We start from the raw sequence: 18,056 nt of genomic DNA on the forward strand, positions 1-18,056 counted from the left end.
GAGTAGAGGCAGAAGTTGGCTGGAGCAGTGGCTGGGGTGCACATCTTATATGTAGGCATCTCTTTCAAACCATCACTTTAGGTAAATAAAAGCTCAGAACCATTGTTTTTCTTTCCTCATTAGTATCACTTTCATTTCTATACAAATTTTGGCTGTTTTTTTCTGTCTAATACAAGTTTAGCTATGCCAATTTGTTTTAAAACTCATATTTACTTGTTATAATTTTTACTTTTAGTCTTTCTGCTATTTTATGTCTTAGCTCCATCTATTCATATAAAACATGGTTGAATCTTGTAACTGATGAATTTGAGTCATTTAATTTTAGGTTAATTTCAGACAAATTAGCAACTTAGGTGCAGTAATACCCACAAATGTTCTCCTAAACTCTGCTTCAACTCCCATCTTAGAATTTTTTATCTGTTTCCCCTTTCATTCTGTTCCAAACAGTTACGAGAGGACTTGTATAGAGACGGTATAAAGGACTCTCATGATCCATTGGTACCTGCGCAACGCGCGCGGACCGTGGGAAAGAGATTCAAATACCAGATGCAGGAGTGGCTGAAGAGCACTTGAAAGCTGCTAGTGGGAAAACACAAATGAAAGTCACAGTGGTGCTACTTCACATCCGCTGAGATGCCACAAGGAAAACAGGAAGAGCTGGCAAGGGGATGGAGAAACTGGAACCCTACATATAATACCCTTTCATGATGTGAAATGGTCTAGCTGCTTTGGAAAATGGCAACTTGTGTGTGTGTGTGTGTGTGAGTGTGAGAGAGAGAGAGAGAATGTGTGTGCACATGCATGGTCTTCTGTGTGATCATGAGTGTACAAGTGTCCTGGTACATGTGAGGAGACAAGAAACAGCCTCAGGTGTCAGTCCTTGCTCCTCGATTGAGGCAGAGGCTCCTGTTCACTTCTGCATACGCCCGACAGATTGTCCTGTGAACTTCTGGGGACTTTCCTGGTTTTATTACCCTTCTTGACGTAGGAACTGGGACTACAGACAGGTGCTTCTGTGTTTTGCTTTTTATGTGAGTTCTGAGGGCGCAAACTCAAGAGGCAAGTATCTGCAAAGCCAAATACCTACGTGTATATGTGTGTATGTGCGTGCACACACACACACACAGAGACACACACAATTTCTAGCATAGTGCATTTAAAGTATATCTCGTTTGTATTGTGAAGTTTTAATGTATGTATAAAATGACCAAGTCATGTATCACCTAAGATATCATTTCTCTGTGCAACCCACTGGCTATCCTGAAATATACAATCCACTGGTCAACCATGGTTTCCTACTGTTCTATAAAACACTACAGGTTCAATTTGGCAATTCCTTAAAGTTAAATACAAATTACAATAAAACCCAGAAATTCCATGCCTTGCTAATATATCCAAGAGATGTAAAAATACATGTTTACACAGGGACATGTATGTGACTGTTCCTAATGACATTTTTCATCATTAACTAATAGAAGCAACCTAAACGTCCAAACAGTACTAGCATTAAATGGATAAAGGATATTTAATATGATAGTATAATGGGATATTATTCAACAATTAAAAAATAAACTTCCCTTTAAATAAAGGCCTCAAACTCTGTGGCAGGATTTCAGTGATATAAAGTGCTCACAATTTCAACTATACGTAGGGAAAATTGATTCATGGTTTCCTGGGGCCAGGAGTAGGAATTAATTGCTAATAAACACAAAGGATAGCTTTTAAAAGTTCCGTTTTTACATTTACTCACTTGTCTATGTGGCATGGGAGAGTCTGAGTCGCTATGGGTTCTAGAACCATAGACTCATGAGAGATGGTTTTAGTGTGGAGAAAACATTGCAAAACTGAGTTTACAAGAGGACCATTGGCATGTGTTTGAACTACAAGTCTGGCAAAACTAGAATTTAATAAACTAATTTAATGGATCAACAAAAAGGCCACCTACATGAAATAGTGGAATATGGGAATGGGATATGTTGAACCTGTCCTCTATGGTTAGGGTGGCCCATAGCAGTCTCCACCATGCAAATGAGGGCAGTCCTGATTGGCTAATATTTGATTTCCAGGGCATACTGGGTTCACACGGTGCAGCCTGGGGTCCTGAGTTGTACTTGGTTTAGATTGGCCTCATTCACTTATATCATTCTGCAGCCAGAAAGTGTTGTTTCCTGCAGGGACAAGAGTGGAGCAGAGACTGAAGGAAAGGCCATCCAGAGACCGCCCCACCTAGAGATCTATCCCACCTGCAGACACCAAACCCAGACACTGTTGCTGATGCCAAGAAGTGCTTGCTGACAGGAGCCTGGCATAGCTGTCCCCTGAGAGGCTCTGCCAGAGCTGGACCATTACAGATGTAGATGTTTGCAGCCAACTATCAGACTGAGCACAGGGACCCCAATGGAGGAGTTATGAGAAAGACTGAAGGAGGTGAAGAGGTTTGCAACCCCATAGAAACAACAATGATATCAGCCAACCAGACCCCCCAGAACTCCCAGGGACTAAACCACCAACCAAAGAGCACACATGGAGGGACCCATAGCTCCAGCCACATAGGTAGCAGGTGATTGCCTTATCTGGCATCACTGGGAGGGGAGCCCCTTGGTCCTGTGGAGGTTCAATGCCCCAGTGTAGGGAAATGCTAGGGTGGTGAGGCGGGAGTGGGTGGGTGGAAGAGCACTCTTATACAAGCAGGGAGGAGGGGGCATGGGATAGGGATTTGAGGAGGGGAAACCACGAAGGGGGATAACATTTAAAAGGTAAATAAATAAAATAACCAATTTTTAAAAACCTTAACATCAGTTCTTCTCTATGGCTTGGGTACTGCTCCTTGAATCTCTTTTAAATATCTATAAATATGAATCATATATCTATGTACATATAATAACTTATGTATACTTATGTATAATAAAAATATTTTTTAAATAAAATCAAACCTTTATTTTTATAAAAAAAAATATAAAAGGTATGGTGGCATGTGCCTTGAATCCCAGCTCTCAGGAGGCAGAGGCAGGTAGATCTCTGTGAGTTTGATGCCAGCCTGCTCTACAGAGTGAGTTCTAGGACTACATAGGGAGACCCTGTTTCAAAAACAACAACAAGCAAACAACAAAACAGAACTCCAGGAGGTCACTATACATGAGATGGGACTTTGCTGCGATCCATTTGGTTAGGAGTCATCCATACTCCTGTAAGGAAGCCCTTACTCCTGCTCTGTAAGACCAACAAACTCAGTGGTCTCTCCAAGTTTGACTTTCGGGAAATCATACTTAAGTTTATTTTTGGTGCCCATCTGGGGTTATTCGACATTTGTTTATGTTTCCTCATGAAAAGTTAACAAAACACTGTCCAGCATTGTCTGCTAACCTCCATACACAGACACACAATTAAAAAAAAATCCACCTGACTGGAGAGGTAGCTCATAGGAGACTGCTTGGTGTGCATTCACAAGGTGCCCAGACATGATGGCGCACACCTTTAATCCCAGCACCTGGGAGGCAGAGGCAGGCAGATCTCCATGAGTTCCAGGACAGCCTGGTTTACAGTATGTGTTCCAGGCTAGCCAGAACTAAATACTGAGCCTACATCTCAAAGAACGTAGAGGCTAGAGAGTTTACTTGGTAAAGCGCTTTCCCAGAGAGCACGAGGACCTGGGTAGAACCTCCAGAACCATTTCAAACTGTGGATGTAATAGTATGTGCATGTGACCCCGGTGCTTGGGAGGAAGACAGGATTCCCCGAGACCTACTGGCCAGCTAGTCTAACCTTACTGGTGAGTTCTAAGCCAGTGACAGATATTAGACTTCTGCACACAGCTTAGAACAGACAACATCAGACCAAACGGTTCCAAAGGGAGAGGGGGTTATTCAGGGCAGAGGGCAAAGGTGAGGAGAGAGAAACAGAAGAAGATGGCGGAGAAAGAGGAGTAGAGGAGACAAGTGGAGGTCGGCCATGACCACATGGAGAGAGGGGGAAGGGAAGCGGGGAGAGGCGAGGGGACAGAGAGAAGCTAGAGGCAAGAGAGCAAGAGAACAAGAGAGAGAGGAGGAGGCAAGCAGCCCCTTTTATAGTGGGCAGGCCTACTGTTGCCAGGTAACTGGGGAGGAGCATACCTGGGTTTTGCCAGATAACTGTGGAGGTGGAGTTTAGACAAAATACTAACATTCACCCATTTTGGTTTAATTAAAAGAGAAAAATTAGAAAGAGGTGACGGCGAAGCAGGAATAGAGTCATCATGATATCTGGCTACTTCCTGCTGGCATTGGGGGTGATGTGTCTCTAGGGGGAACCTATAAGAATGGGTATGGAGGATGTTTGTCCAGTCTTAGGAGAGTTGGCTGTTTCCTGCTGTCCAGGGTCTATGGAGCGACCCATCTGAGGATAGGTCAGAAGGAACAGGTCCAGTAGAAGCAGCTGTGTGTGTGACAGGAGATGGAGCATCTGGAGGTTGCTTCTCTGGAGCTGTTTTGGATGTGCCTTGACTTGACAAGATCTGGATGGCATCTATTTGGTCCATGAGAGGTAGATCTGAGTGAGTTTCTTGTAGCTTGGTTTAGCAAAGTCATTTGACTCAGAGAATCCAGTTTAGCCCACTACATTTGTTAGTGACTATATCATCACATACAATCCAGGCTGTATCTTCTAGGTGTCCAGTGTCTAAGTCTTCTGAAACCATCTTAAGTCAATTGTTAGAGGCTTTGGGAATTCTGTTGGCCATAAACTTAAATATACTATTGACAGACTTCTGACAAGATTGAGAGCCATAAGGATTGGTTGTAACTAAATAGAATTTAATAGCAGTGGTAAAAATCTATTAAGACAGGATAGGAGTCTTAAGTAACTTTGCCGGGTTGTGTAGGCAGAGAAAAGCACATTTTTGTATTAGCAAAGAAACATTTGGCTAGGACCAGAATAAGAAATCTGGATCATATGGCTGGTGGGTTGGGGCTGTGAGCCACAGGTGCTGTGGGTCAGGTCTGCTGTGGCAGCAACAGGGTGGGATTTCCTATTAGCAGCTGGAGGTCACTGCCCAGTGTTTCTGGCAGCTAGTTTTATAGGTCCCAGGCAGAGAGGGAGAGAGAGCCTCCCTTGCATGTGCGGGCATCCAAGCCCTTTGCACCAGTGGTTGCACACGTGAGGAAGCAAGTCTCAGAGAGGGTCCCTGGTAGGATGCAAGGAGTAGACCCAGAGCAGAGCTAAGAACCACAGAGGGTAAGGGAGCAAGCCAGGTCCCAGACCCGTTGCTTCAGGCAAACCGGCTGAGCTAAGTGGGTCCAGTCAGCCACAAATGATGGAGGCAGTGAAGGGAGAAGGGAGCAAGCAGGGTGCCAGCCCCTGCTGCTTTTCAGGCAAACCAGCTAAACTAGTGGGTGTAACCAGCAAATGACGGAGTAGGAGGGGAAGTCCTAGAATAAGGGTCAGGAAAGCACAGGGTTAGCTCGGAGCTCAAGAAATCTTTCTTGGTACCATGTGGACAGTTACTCTGAGCAGTGGGGAATGGGGGACAGGCAGAACACACAGAAGTACTAGAGATGAATGGTTGGATATAGGGAACCTCTTTCCATTTACCAGACTGCTGGCAGTATGTGTGAAGACACTTTAAAATGATTGGGTCTAGCGTTCCATTAGGTGGCCACTTTAGTCCATTATCTAGAGGGTACTGAATCCAGACCTTATTGCAGAGGTGTATCAAAGTGAAAGGCCTCAAATCAGGTGTTAATTTTAGAGATTTGAGGTTTTTGAGGAGACAACCCAGTGGGGTGTCTGTGGGTGCAGTCAAAGACAATGTGGTGCCCATTGGGTGATGGGGGCTGTTACCGAGCTATTCGTATTGATGTCCCGAAAGAAAAGTCGGCAACGAAATCAGGCAAGCAGCCTAGATATCAGGTCATCACGAGAATATCTAGGGTCCTCGGCTGTGGTGAACTCCTGGAGCTCGCCAGAAAGCAGGTCAACCTGGTGCCAGGATTTCCAGCTGCTGCAAGAGCTTTGGGGTGGAGGGGCTGTGAACTGCTTTTGAGGAGGGAAATCACCCAACGGCCAATATCCTAAGTCGTAGGTCAGCTAGAGGCCAGTCATATGGACTGGGGCAATGAAAAGTCAACCCCTTAGCCCAGGGAAGGCTGGCCAGGCCCTAACTGGGTGTCCAGGGTCCCTCCTGCCAATTGGAAGCTCCTTACCAATTAATATGCCGGTGTGTGTTTGCGGGCTTATGCAGTCTGATATCAGGAAAGGTGGAAGCGTAAGGTCTGTGTAGACCTGTCTGGTTGCCCAGCCCATGTGGCAGAGCACCACGTGGGGGCCGCAGTGGCACAGCTCACATGGTGGAAGTTTTGTGAGCCTCGCAGCGGTGGATGGAGATGGTCTGCAGCAGCGGTGGAAATTCATGTGGTTGGTGACCGCAGGTAGCAACAGATGGAGTCCACATGCAGTTGTGGTGGTGGCAGTGGGGTTTTGGCAGGCCATGTGGCGCCCGTCCTGCACAGTCACAGCAGCCAGCTGTGGCTGCAGGGGTCTCGGGGGTCCCAAAATCTTCATTCCCAGCCAAGGCACCAATGTTGGACTTTGGCACGCAGCTTAGAACAGACAACACCAGACCAAACAGTTCCAAAGGGGGGGGGTGTTATTCAGGGCAGAGGGCAAAGGTTGGGGGAGAGAAACAGAAGAAGATGACGGAGAAAGAAGAGAAGTAGAGGAGAGAAGTGGAGGTAGAGGAGAGAAGTGGAGGCTGGCCATGACCACGTGGAGAGAGGGGGAAGGAAAGCGGGGAGAGGCGAGGGGACAGAGAGAAGCTAGAGGCAAGAGAGCAAGAGAACAAGAGCAATAAAGATATTTTTAAAATTGAAAAAAGGAAAGTATTGTTTCCTTTTTTGTGATGCTTTCTAGAGCAAGTTGTTTGTTTGTTTGTTTGTCTGTTTGTTTTTTGTGGGAGTTCCTGGGAGGGACCTGTTTGTCTTCTGGCCTGTCAATCAGCCTTCTCTCCTCCATGTTACAGTAAAGATTTCACAGCTATAAATTTACTAAGATCTTTCATTTTATACTTCAAATGGCTAAATTCAAGTTGAACAAATTATACCGCCAATATTCTACTAGCCCTCCCCCCTCTCCCACACCAGTGAACTTAAAACAGTTCTGAGTTTTTTGAGATTATTTCCCATATTCTGTGCCTGGGTGGTCAGTATCCCATCTGACACTTGTTAATGGACATAGTAAAGATCAAATGTGCTTCACCACACTCATGACAAACATAACAGGCCTCAATGTTCATTGCCATGGTTGGTCTCAAAAGGAAAGGTCCAAGTCCAGGACTGCAGGCCTTCCTGGCTGCCTTCCAAAGAGCGAGGCTGAAGTGAGCTTTGGCCTGGGTGATACTCCCTGTCACTGATTAACCAGCTCTGTTGGAAGACTGTTACCAGCACTGCCTAGACAAAGACACCCGGCCAAGCTCTGGCAGGCAGAAAACATGTCTACCCGGTATCACCAAGCAGCAAGTGACAGCTACCTGGAACTTCTGAAGGAGGCCACCAAGCGTGATCTGAATCTCTCAGATGAGGATGGCATGACACCCACTCTCCTGGCAGCCTACCATGGCAACCTCGAGGCCCTGGAGATAATCTGCAGTAGAGGGTGAGTGACTCCTGTTAGGGCATCCTGGGTGGGGAACACCACACCGGCAGCGAGAGACAGCCATCCACACAGACAACTTGCTTCAATCTAGAATTCTACTTAGAATCTCTCTAAGTAGTTGGCTTTTAGAGAAAGAGACATGACTAAGCTAGATATGGTTTCTTTCCCTGTGAGGACAGCCATTTAGAAGTCACCTAGGCAGAGGGGTTGGGGTGGGTATTGTAACTATATGCCCTGAAGATCATCTCCATGGAATTTAAACGGTTAACTCTTTAAAAAGAGGTCACCATGCCTTTTTTATTCAGTTGCTCTCCTTGGTTAGGATATGGCTTTATTTTACATTTTCAAATGTGTCACTAAAGTCTATCTTTTATGAGCACTCAGGCTTGGTGTTAGCTCCTGGTTCTTGAGTGGAATTTCTGGCTTTACAAGCTATAAAATGAGTCTTCAGTTCCTCTACACACACACACAAACACACACACACACACACAGACACACACACACACTATCCCTTACATTTAAATTCAATTTTTTGCTAACTCTTTTATCCTGCTTGTCCTGCGCATCATCTGAGGGTTAGCCAGGGTACGCAGCTAAGACTTAAAACTGAGAGATATGGAGCAAAAGAGGAGTCTGAGGAAGTGAGACGAGTGGGGGGAGAGGAGGGGAGGTAAAGAGTAAGACAGCCAAGTGACTTCAGTACAGTGCATATTTAGCATCTGGTAGGTAACAGTCCACCTCTCCCCCTTCTCTCCCCTTCTTCCTCTTTCTCTTTCTTCCACTCCCTCCTCCTCTGATTCTTCTTCTCATATATTTTTGGTGCTGCCCAGATGGTGCCTATCAACAAAACATCCTGGTGCTCTTGTGGCAATCAGATCTGAGAGGGGAAGCCAAGCAAGCGGCTTATGGAAGATGTGACAAAGCCTGTGCCAGGGAAGGGAAATTAAGCTGGTATTAGAAAGATAAGGAGCTGATCAAGGCCAGAGGGAAGTGTTTTCCCCCTAAGGCAGAGAGCACTGTACACTCTGAGGATGGAAGACGTTGAGTTTGGCTGGACATGACCTGCACAGGGACAGACCTAAGCCATGAGACCAGATTATCGGGAGCCTGGAGAATTCTGTTAAGGACTTGAATCTTCTCCTGAGAGCCTAGAAACCACACCCTCTATCACAAAGGAAGCAGTCACCTAGATTTATGTGCATGGATATTGTTCTGGTGATTGACAGTGGTCACGGAGAATGTCTAGCGACATTCAAGGTATAGTGAAGTAACATGGTGACACTGGGTGTGTGTAGACATGGAGATTTGAGTGACAGTTTGGATGTTGGATAGTGATTGGATGTGGCAAAGGAAGAGGAGGGTCAACATCTATGTTTGGATTAAACAGATTGTAGACATGGATACCTCATTGAAATGGGGAACATGTCAGAAAGAGCATACCCATTCTCTGTACCTAATTTTCTGAAACTTTATTCAAGATAGGTCTTTCCTTTCTTGAGTTAATGTCTCAATTTTGTTACAGCAATGAAGTATGTAACACACTCAATTTAATTTACAGGGACACCTTAGTATTATAATCAGCAAATTTATTTCTTAGGTTTGATACACAATTTTTTTCAGTTTACAATGTTGTAATGATTATTTTTCCATATAAGTCCTTGTCCATATTTTTTAAATTGTAAGATCTTCGAAAAAAGAATGTTTGTTTTTTTTTTTTTTTTTTTGGTCAGTTGGTCTGCACTTGTGCTATGATAACAAAATACCCCAGGCAAGATAATTTATAGAGGATAAAACTTATTCTCATAATTTTAAGAGCAGCTAGGAAGTTCAAGATCAAGTTGGCAAGAAGTTCAGTGCCTAGAGAGATCCAGTCTGTTTTCATGATGACTCCTTATTGATGCCAACTGTGGGCCGGGGGCGGGGTGGGAGACAAAGGTAGAAGCCTCACACAGTAAGAGAGAGAGAAAGTACAAGCAAACAAAATTATGAAAAAGCAAGTTCCTTTCTTTGATAAGGAATCCTTTTTACAAGGTGAAAGGCAGGGTCCTGGTGAGGCTAAAAACGCTAGTGCTGAGCAACCACTGAATCCCTGTCTTTGTGAGCTGTGTGTCTGTAACACTGCCCTACCTTTATAATGGGTTCTTAAATATTGATTTATAAAATTAGCGTTCAAAGAAGTGTGTGTGTGTGTGTGTGTGTGTGTAGCTAATGGTAGTGTCAGCACTCCAGGGTGCACACATGGAGGTCAGAGGGCAGCCTTGGTTGTCAGGCCTCCACTTTCCACAGTGTTTGAGAGTGAGTTTCTTGTTGCTCACAGGCTAGCTGGCCTATGACCCTCCAAGGACTCTCCTGTCTCTGCCTCTCATCTTGCCAGAAGAGTGCTGAAGAAGCCTCTGATGTGGCTTTGTGTGAATCCTGGGGATTTGAACTTAGAGCAGTTTACCCACTGACCCATCTCTACAGCCTTCAAAATGCTTTCAAAGTTGACAACATCAATTCTTTGTCATATATATTAAAAAAAATGACAATTGGCATTTTAACATTTGATACTTTAAGTATAAATACAAATATACACATATATACATAGTATATACTTATTGAATACATGTATATATAATATATATTTTAAGTGGATATAAGTCTGTTAATCTCTGATATCTAATTCTAATTTCAAGGTCATTTATTCCAAAATATTGGCTGATAAATATCTTCTAAATTTTTTCTTTTGCCCATGTGCACAAATGCATTTATTTTCTTAAAAAGGCACTCATACAAAGTGTAGTCATAAGTTAATAGCACATCATTATCAATTTGCAGTTAAAAGTTGATATGTATGCAATTGCTTTTTATGACTATGTTATATTCTATTGTATGGCTTTATCATTATTTATTTATTTCAAATCAACAAATAAAACTCGTACAGCCTTACTTCAGAGTAAGGCCCTGTCTCCAAAGCCTTTCAAATACTTGTGATATGCAGTATGGTATTTTAAATACATCTATGTTGTGGAGTGATTGAATCAAGCTAATTATATGATACTTTGTATACTTATCATTTTTGTGATGAAGATATTTAAAATATAGCCTCTTAACAATTTCGCAAGTATGTAAACTGCTTCTCATGAAGTCATCATATTGTAGTGGCATTGCTTGAACTTTCCCACTTAACGGGCATTCTGAATCCCTAAATCTTTATCACCACACTTCCCTCCCTGCCTCCAACTCAAGAGACTTTTATAGCTCTCATATTGTTTAGATCCACATTTTAGTGAAACTGTGAGCTATTTGTCTTTCTGCCTAGTTTATATCACTGAACATAATGTCTTCCAGGCGCATCTGTGTTTCCAAAGACAGGACTGTCTTATCCTTTACGGCAAAGTAGTATTTATTGCATTGTGTGTACGTGTGTGTATATGTGTGTGTGTATGTACGTATGTATGTGTACATGAATATATGTGTGTATGTAATTCAGTTAGTTACCTATTCATGACACTTAGTTCCTTCTTATTTCTGGTTTTGCCAGACTGTTTAACTTATGTCTTTTTGGCTATTATAAGCAGAGTCATCAGGAATAACCTTGTTAATTCAGCATTGTTCACAGCCTCACACAGTAGAGCAGTGGATTCTGGGTGTTCCCTGATATCCTGCTAAGCAATCTGAGCCAGAGTATACTTTTCCCAGCATGGTCCTTTCCTCATGATCCCACTGAAAACAGACAACTGATATTTTTCAATCATTTCCTGTTGGTGGTGCAAACACTGGCGGTGCATGGTTTTAATTGTCATTTCCTTCATTATTATAAGTACAAATAATTGTTTTTCACACAAAAAAACCATTTTTGACAGAATTATCATTTTCTGAGAACAGCTTTACACACATTCAAAATCAACTTCAAAAGACGAAATTGGAGTGGAACAGATGCCTACAGTGTTGTAATTTAAGCAAATTACCCACTTAACAACAATAACAAGCCTACTTAAAAATTATTGCTTAAAACTATTGCTTACTAAAAATCAAGGGTAAAATATGGCTGATTTTAAAATTGCTTCAGAGAGTTTCTCTTTTGGGAAGAAATACCAACACAACATTGAATCTATCCCAAAGAATCCATAAGATATTGACACTAGATCCTGCCTAATCTAAGGGGAGTGGGTTGTAAATGGTGGAACAAGTATATACAGTGATTTTACTGAGAAACATGAGCCAGAAAGCTGGGTTTAGCAACATGCAATGGACTCCTGCACTGGAGAGGCAGGGACAGGAGGATCTCTGGGACTTTTTAGCAGTCAGTGTATCAAGTTTTAGTGAGAAACCCTTTTTCAAAAAGAAGAAAAAAAAATGGAGAAGCAATTGAGGAATAAAGTCATGTTAACCTCTGCCCTCTGTGTGTATGTTTTGAAGCATGCACACACACACACACACACACACACACACACACACACACGGGACAAGAGATATGTGAGTCAGGTATGGTGGTGCATGCCTGTAATCCCATTAATCAGGAGACTGAGGCAGGAGTATTCTGAGTTGAAAACTAACCTGTGTTAGATAGAAGGACTTTCTACAAACAGAAGCAGAGGAGAGAGTAGGATTAGGCTTAAACAGACTTCATGAAACTTGACAATAATAAATTTTTTTATATTAATTAAAAAGTTGTCCTTAGGGTTTAGATGCACCAGGGAAACCCATGGATCATCTTCTTGACAGTTTCATTTAAATTTTCTCTAAAGAAGATGTACCTCTGCCCATCTCAGACTTTCTTCCTTGCATCTTGAAAGCATCAAGGAAGACCCACAGAGATGAGAAAGCGCACTTCATTCTGCCTGAGCATATGGATCTCACTCAGAGGCCACAGCCTGTAACTTCCCGTTACAGCTCGCCCTGCCTAGCACTTTCTTTTCTGGCTTATGCAAACCAAGGATAATTCAGACAAATTTAAGCAGTGGTTTTGTTTATGTCGCAGTCACATCTTGGCTGTTTTCCAGTCCCCTTTGATGTCTAGGTTACTTAAGGGGGCCTTTGAAAATGGTGTTCAGTTAAGTAAATAAAAAGTGAAACCATGTGTTTGGGGATGAAGAACTGCACTCCCCAAAGATTCCACCCTGCCAAGGCTGGAAGGAGGGGTCTCTTTTGATCCAAAATAATTAAATTGGGCTAACAAAACGGCATTATTTACCATTTGCTTTCCTTAGGTTCAATTTCATTTTCTTTCCTTCCTTTTCCCCATTTCTTACACATAACTCCATGCTATCTGGTCACATCAATGTACACTCTGGGTTCCCCAAATATTCCATGCACTATCAGTCATCCTTGTCTGTGCCCACGCTGCTCTCTGTGTGAAACAGGCAGGCCAACCTACAGCTGGACCTAGGCCACAATGGGCTTTGCTTGGATTTCACTGTGGTTTTGTTTCAAAATTGAGCCAACATTAAAAAAAGAAAATCTATGAAGTTCTGGAGTTCAGTCTTCATTTGAAAAATGGATGTGGTAACATGGTTTCTGCCTTGTTAGAGCTTAGCTAGAGCTGCCCCACTACTGCAGCTTCCAGGAGCTTGATCTTTTCTTGGTCTTTGTTGAGGAAACAAACTTGGTTTCTGTCTGTTGTGTATCTTGGGGCAGATTTTGAGGTTCTGGGTAGAAACTACAGATGATGAAAGGAGAAAACTGCAGGCTTTTTTCTCTTTGGGAAAATTAATTAATTGGTTCAATAGAGCATTACTACTTGATAAAATAAGTTAAGCAAATGCTTAACTATAAGAATGAGGCTGGTGTGAGTGCTTATACTTGTAATCCTGGTTCTAGGGAAGGTGCTGCAAGAAGTTCACCACAAGTTTAAGGCCAGCTCAGACTATGTAGTGGGATCAAGCCTGTCTGAGATACAGAATAAGATGCTTTCTCAAAAATAGATAGATAGATAGATAGATAGATAGATAGATAGATAGATAGATACATACATACATACATACATACATAGATATATAGATACATAGATACATAGATACATACATAGATAGGTACATAGATACATAGATATATAAATACATAGATACATAGATAGATGGTAAGATGGCTCAGTGGGTAATGGCATTTACTTCCTCAGGCTGAAGTCTTAAGATTGATCTCTGAGTTCCACATGGTGAACTGGGAGAATTATGCAAATTGTCCTCAGACATCCATATGCACACTGTGGTTCTCATAACCAAACATATACACACAGAAAATACATAAGAATGTTGTGGTGGTAGAAAGAGAAAATGAGAGAGACACAGAGAAGTAAACATGGAGAGGCCTGATCTGAGGGATGCTTCCTGTTGGGCTGGGGGAATAGCTCCGTGGTAGAAGACTTGGTAGACACATATGAGGCCCCGTGTTCTACCCTTAACACTGCAAATATAAAACTGACAGTGTTCTGCCTGTTACTGTTCAAAACCATTCCACCCTCTAGGGTCTCGCTTTACTCTCTGGATGATTGGTTCACAACTGTGTCAGAGGGAGGTTTACAGGGAGGAGACCCAAGTCTGAGTCATCAAATTGTCCAATTCTGGTTTTGCTGCTATTAGCACAGGGAGCCTATGAATCACCTGAAGATCTTGTCAAGCTGTAGATTCTGATTCAGTAAATCTGGGTTGGGCTTCAAATTCTGCATTTCAATAAAACTATAGGTAATCTGTTGTTGCTGCAGCTACTACTACTGCTGCTGCTGACTGTATGTTTGGGTCAAAAAACTGCCCAAAGTAGAAACAGAATGGTACATTATCGACCTTTGCAAGGATTTGGATTTATTTCTGTTTCTGTTCCAGCCTTCCCATCAGCAGTGGTGAGAGTTTTTTTCAATTCACCTCCCTCCTGTGCTTCAGTAGGGTCTGTACTTGCATCTTAAAGCCTCACAGGAAATAGAAGCTCTTTTTTTCTGGTTGCTTTTTCTTCTGTTTTCCACATTTGACTAAAGACAGGGCCGAAGTGTTGGCTAGAGTTAGCTCTCTCTAAGTCCTCAGAGAATACTGCTAAGTTGTCAGAACAATTGAAAGTCAATTAAACACAGAAATTATTAAAATCATATAAACTTACAACTGAACAGATTTCATTAAAATGTAGCACTCAATTTATCACTTTATAGCTAGTTCACTATTTTTTTTTGTATGTGTGCTCTAAAGTTATACATGTCCATGATGTTGCTATGGTAGAAATAAAATAGCATACTAGTGCATGTGTGTTCCAGTCTCTACACACAGTGAGGTGATGTGGCAACACGAACATTTTCATGATGAGTATATTTATACCATCATGATACTATAAATCAGGCCTTTGATTTTATTTTTCCCATGAATGAGCCCATTGTTAAACATTTACCAGTATGCCATTGAATGATATTCTTGGCTTTGAAGAAAGTTCTAATTAAGCTCAATTAGAATTAGGCATGGTACTATATTTCCTTTCTCTTAGTCGTGAGCCAACTCTGGCCAGTGTGATATACAAATGACAGCTAGAAAGGTTTTGGGAAGCTTTTCTTCTAAAAGGGAGGCATAGGGTCTTTTTCTTTCTGGCCATCTGGTATCTGGCTGTGACACAGCTAAACTAGGCAGCCATCATATGTCAATGTCAAGGCAGGATAAACATACATTTGTTGATTGCTTTTGTTTTTCTTTCTAGACTTTATCTTCAGTAAAAAATAATAATTCAACATGCATCTTTCATATTTCCTTCTCTAGTGGAGACCCTGATAAGTGTGACATCTGGGGGAACACTCCTCTACATTATGCAGCCTCCAATGGCCATACCCACTGCATCTCATTTCTAGTCAACTTTGGTGCCAACATCTTTGCCCTGGATAATGACTTAAAGTCTCCGCTGGATGCTGCTGCTGGCAGGGAGCAGAAAGAATGTGTTGCTCTCCTGGATAAGGCTGCCACCATGCAGAACACTGTGAACCCCAAAAGGGTCGCCAGACTAAAGGAACAGGCTCTGAAGAATGCCAGGAGGCAGATGAAAGAATGCGAACGGCTTCAGGAGAGGCACCAGAACAAGATGGCGCGTACCTATAGCAAGGAGGACTCTGGGACGCTTTCCTCTTCCCATAGTACTTTCTCTAGGTCATCCCTTTCAAATATTTCTGGTGGATTTGGATCACTGTCTAAAGGCATTAAAGATACCTTCAAGATTAAATCTAAGAAGAATAAAGATACAGCAGAGCAGATGGGGAAGGATGGCCAAAATGGGCAAAGGCCAGTGATGGAAGTGTTCAGAGAAGAGGAAGAAGACTCGTTCCCAAAGGACTTCAAAGAGAAACTCCATTTCTCAGCAGAAGAAGACGGTGACATACAACACGAATCTATTCTCAACCGTCCAGGTCTAGGAAGTATTGTTTTTAGAAGGAACAGAGTACTGGACCTTGAAGACATCTCAGACAGCAAGAGGGAGTTGGAGTTTAAAATGCCCAGTGAGCTGTTCCAAAGACAAGGAGCAGCAGGAGCAGATGACGAAGAGGAGGAGGAGGAGGAGAGAGAGGCAAATGGCTCTGCAGGTGATCTTCCTTGGGATGAAGAAGAAGTAGAGTGGGAGGAAGATGCAGTTGATGCCACTCCATTGGAAGTGTTCTTGCAGTCTCAGCACCTGGAGGAATTGCTTCCCATTTTTATGAGAGAGCAGATTGATCTAGAGGCTCTGCTGCTTTGCTCTGATGAGGACCTTCAGAACATCCACATGCAGCTGGGCCCCAGAAAGAAAGTCCTTAAGGCCATAGAAAAAAGGAAGCAGGTGCTACAACAGCCTGGTCAGCTGGTTGACACCAGTCTCTGATGGAGGGCACTGATTAACAGGGTAGCATGAGCCTGGGAGTCATGCTGAGTTCCCCTGGAACCACCCCGGGATGAACCCTGTGCCTGGTCTCTGTCTCATGACAGACCACTGGGAGCGGGTGTTAGGGTTTTAGAGAGGATCTTCCAAAATAGAGGCTCAAACTCTGAGAGATACTCTGTATCCAAGTAAATCATCAATAAGAAAAGATCTTGGGAGACCTTGGAACCGGAAAATGGTGTTTCTCTTCCAGACTTTGAATTTCATGTAGACCAAAGGCTCTCACTGGTCTGAAGCCCAAAGCCCAGTTTAAACGGATCTAGTCATTTAACAGATGTTTACAAACTATGGGGTTGGGTTTACAGTATTCCTGTCTGAGAATCAGGATGTGTAGCAGGTAGGGGGAAGGCAGAAAGAAAATGTGGGATACTTGCTGTGGACTGAGTTTCTAAAGTTCATGTATGGAAGCCCTAACCCCTAAGTGAGTGTTTTTGGAGATAGTATGTTAAAGATGTGATTAAGGTTGAATGAAGTTATAAGGGCTGGCTCGTAATCCAAGAAAGTGTGAAGGGTTTGTTCACACTCAGAGAAAGGAGAACAGCAGGAAGCCAGTTGCCAACCAGCCAAAGAGAGAAGCACTGAGAAATCAAACCTGATAATAGTTTGGGCTTTTCGGCCACCTGAGACCTGAAAAATAAATGTCTGTTGTTTGAGCCAGTCTGTCTACAGTGTTCTGTTATGGGGGCCTAGGCTGGCAAGCGTGGTGTGTAAACAAGAAGATGGTGGAGAGCAAGGAGGATTCAGAAAAACGAGGCCTGTTCCATTTTCACAATTTCTCTAAGGGTTAAGTATCTTCTGAGGTGCAAAAATGAGGGAAAGGTACAGGTTTTCGGAAGGTTGATGGTGGGAGTTTATTTTGAGCATCCACGTTTGCTATGCATGGCCTCACTTCATTAGTGTGTATCCACAGGGCTGCTGTCTGAGCAAGTGCTTGTTATAGGCTAGATCTTAGATGTGGCCCAAAGACCCATGCTAATGGCTTGGTCATCTGCCTGTGGAGCTATTGGGTGGAGGTAGACAACTATCCCCAGACAGGGCTTATTAGAAGGAAGTTACGTCATTGAAGCATGCCATTGAAGGGGGGATTGGGATTCCAAATGCCCCTTTCTTTGCTTTCCAGGCAACTTGAACAGGTTTTCTCTGCCACATGCTTCTAATGACCTTACCACAGTTCCCAAAGCACCAAGACCATGGTCATAGAACAACACCTCTGAAGTGATAAATTAAAACCAACCTATTTTTCTTAATTATGAACAAATGTTTATTCCCCCCAAGATAGGTACCAATGACAGAACAAAGGAACAATTCTACCCAAGTTGAGCTCAAAATCATGGAGGTTATGAGTTACTTAACAGGAGTATGGGCGATTCAAAGGTAACTGTATTAGCAAAAGGCCCGCCCTAAGCAGGAGTGATGATTCACAAATGGTGCATCCTGGGAGCTCACTGCATAAGCTGCTGTTTGCTGCTTTCACAATGCCAGGAGGGCGTCTTGTGAATCTTTTAACTTATATATGTTTCCTGAGCCTGAGCCTGGCAAATTTTCTTAACTTCTGGAGTCTTCTGAGTCTCCCTCCTCTC

At 42.9% G+C, this 18,056-nt stretch overlaps 1 protein-coding gene across 1 annotated transcript; it reads left to right on the top strand.

Moving 5' to 3' along the window:
• Positions 1-7,409: 7,409 nt before the first annotated feature.
• Positions 7,410-17,133, top strand: Anks4b (ankyrin repeat and sterile alpha motif domain containing 4B). The gene is made up of 2 exons (XM_028764253.1): positions 7,410-7,623; positions 15,333-17,133. The coding sequence occupies exons 1-2, from the start codon at positions 7,460-7,462 to the stop codon at positions 16,417-16,419; spliced, it is 1,251 nt and encodes a 416-aa protein (XP_028620086.1). The 5' UTR covers positions 7,410-7,459; the 3' UTR covers positions 16,420-17,133.
• Positions 17,134-18,056: the final 923 nt, after the last annotated feature.

The sequence above is a fragment of the Grammomys surdaster genome, unplaced genomic scaffold (genome assembly GCF_004785775.1).
Source record: "Grammomys surdaster isolate TR1022 unplaced genomic scaffold, NIH_TR_1.0 142, whole genome shotgun sequence".
Classification (NCBI taxonomy): domain Eukaryota; kingdom Metazoa; phylum Chordata; class Mammalia; order Rodentia; family Muridae; genus Grammomys; species Grammomys surdaster.

Bases quoted from the DNA above. Each gene is read 5' to 3' on its own strand.
- Anks4b (XM_028764253.1), top strand. From the start codon at position 7,460: ATGTCTACCCGGTATCACCAAGCAGCAAGTGACAGCTACCTGGAACTT. The intron at 7,624-15,332 runs GTGAGTGACTCC...TTCCTTCTCTAG, and splicing joins GAGATAATCTGCAGTAGAGG to TGGAGACCCTGATAAGTGTG.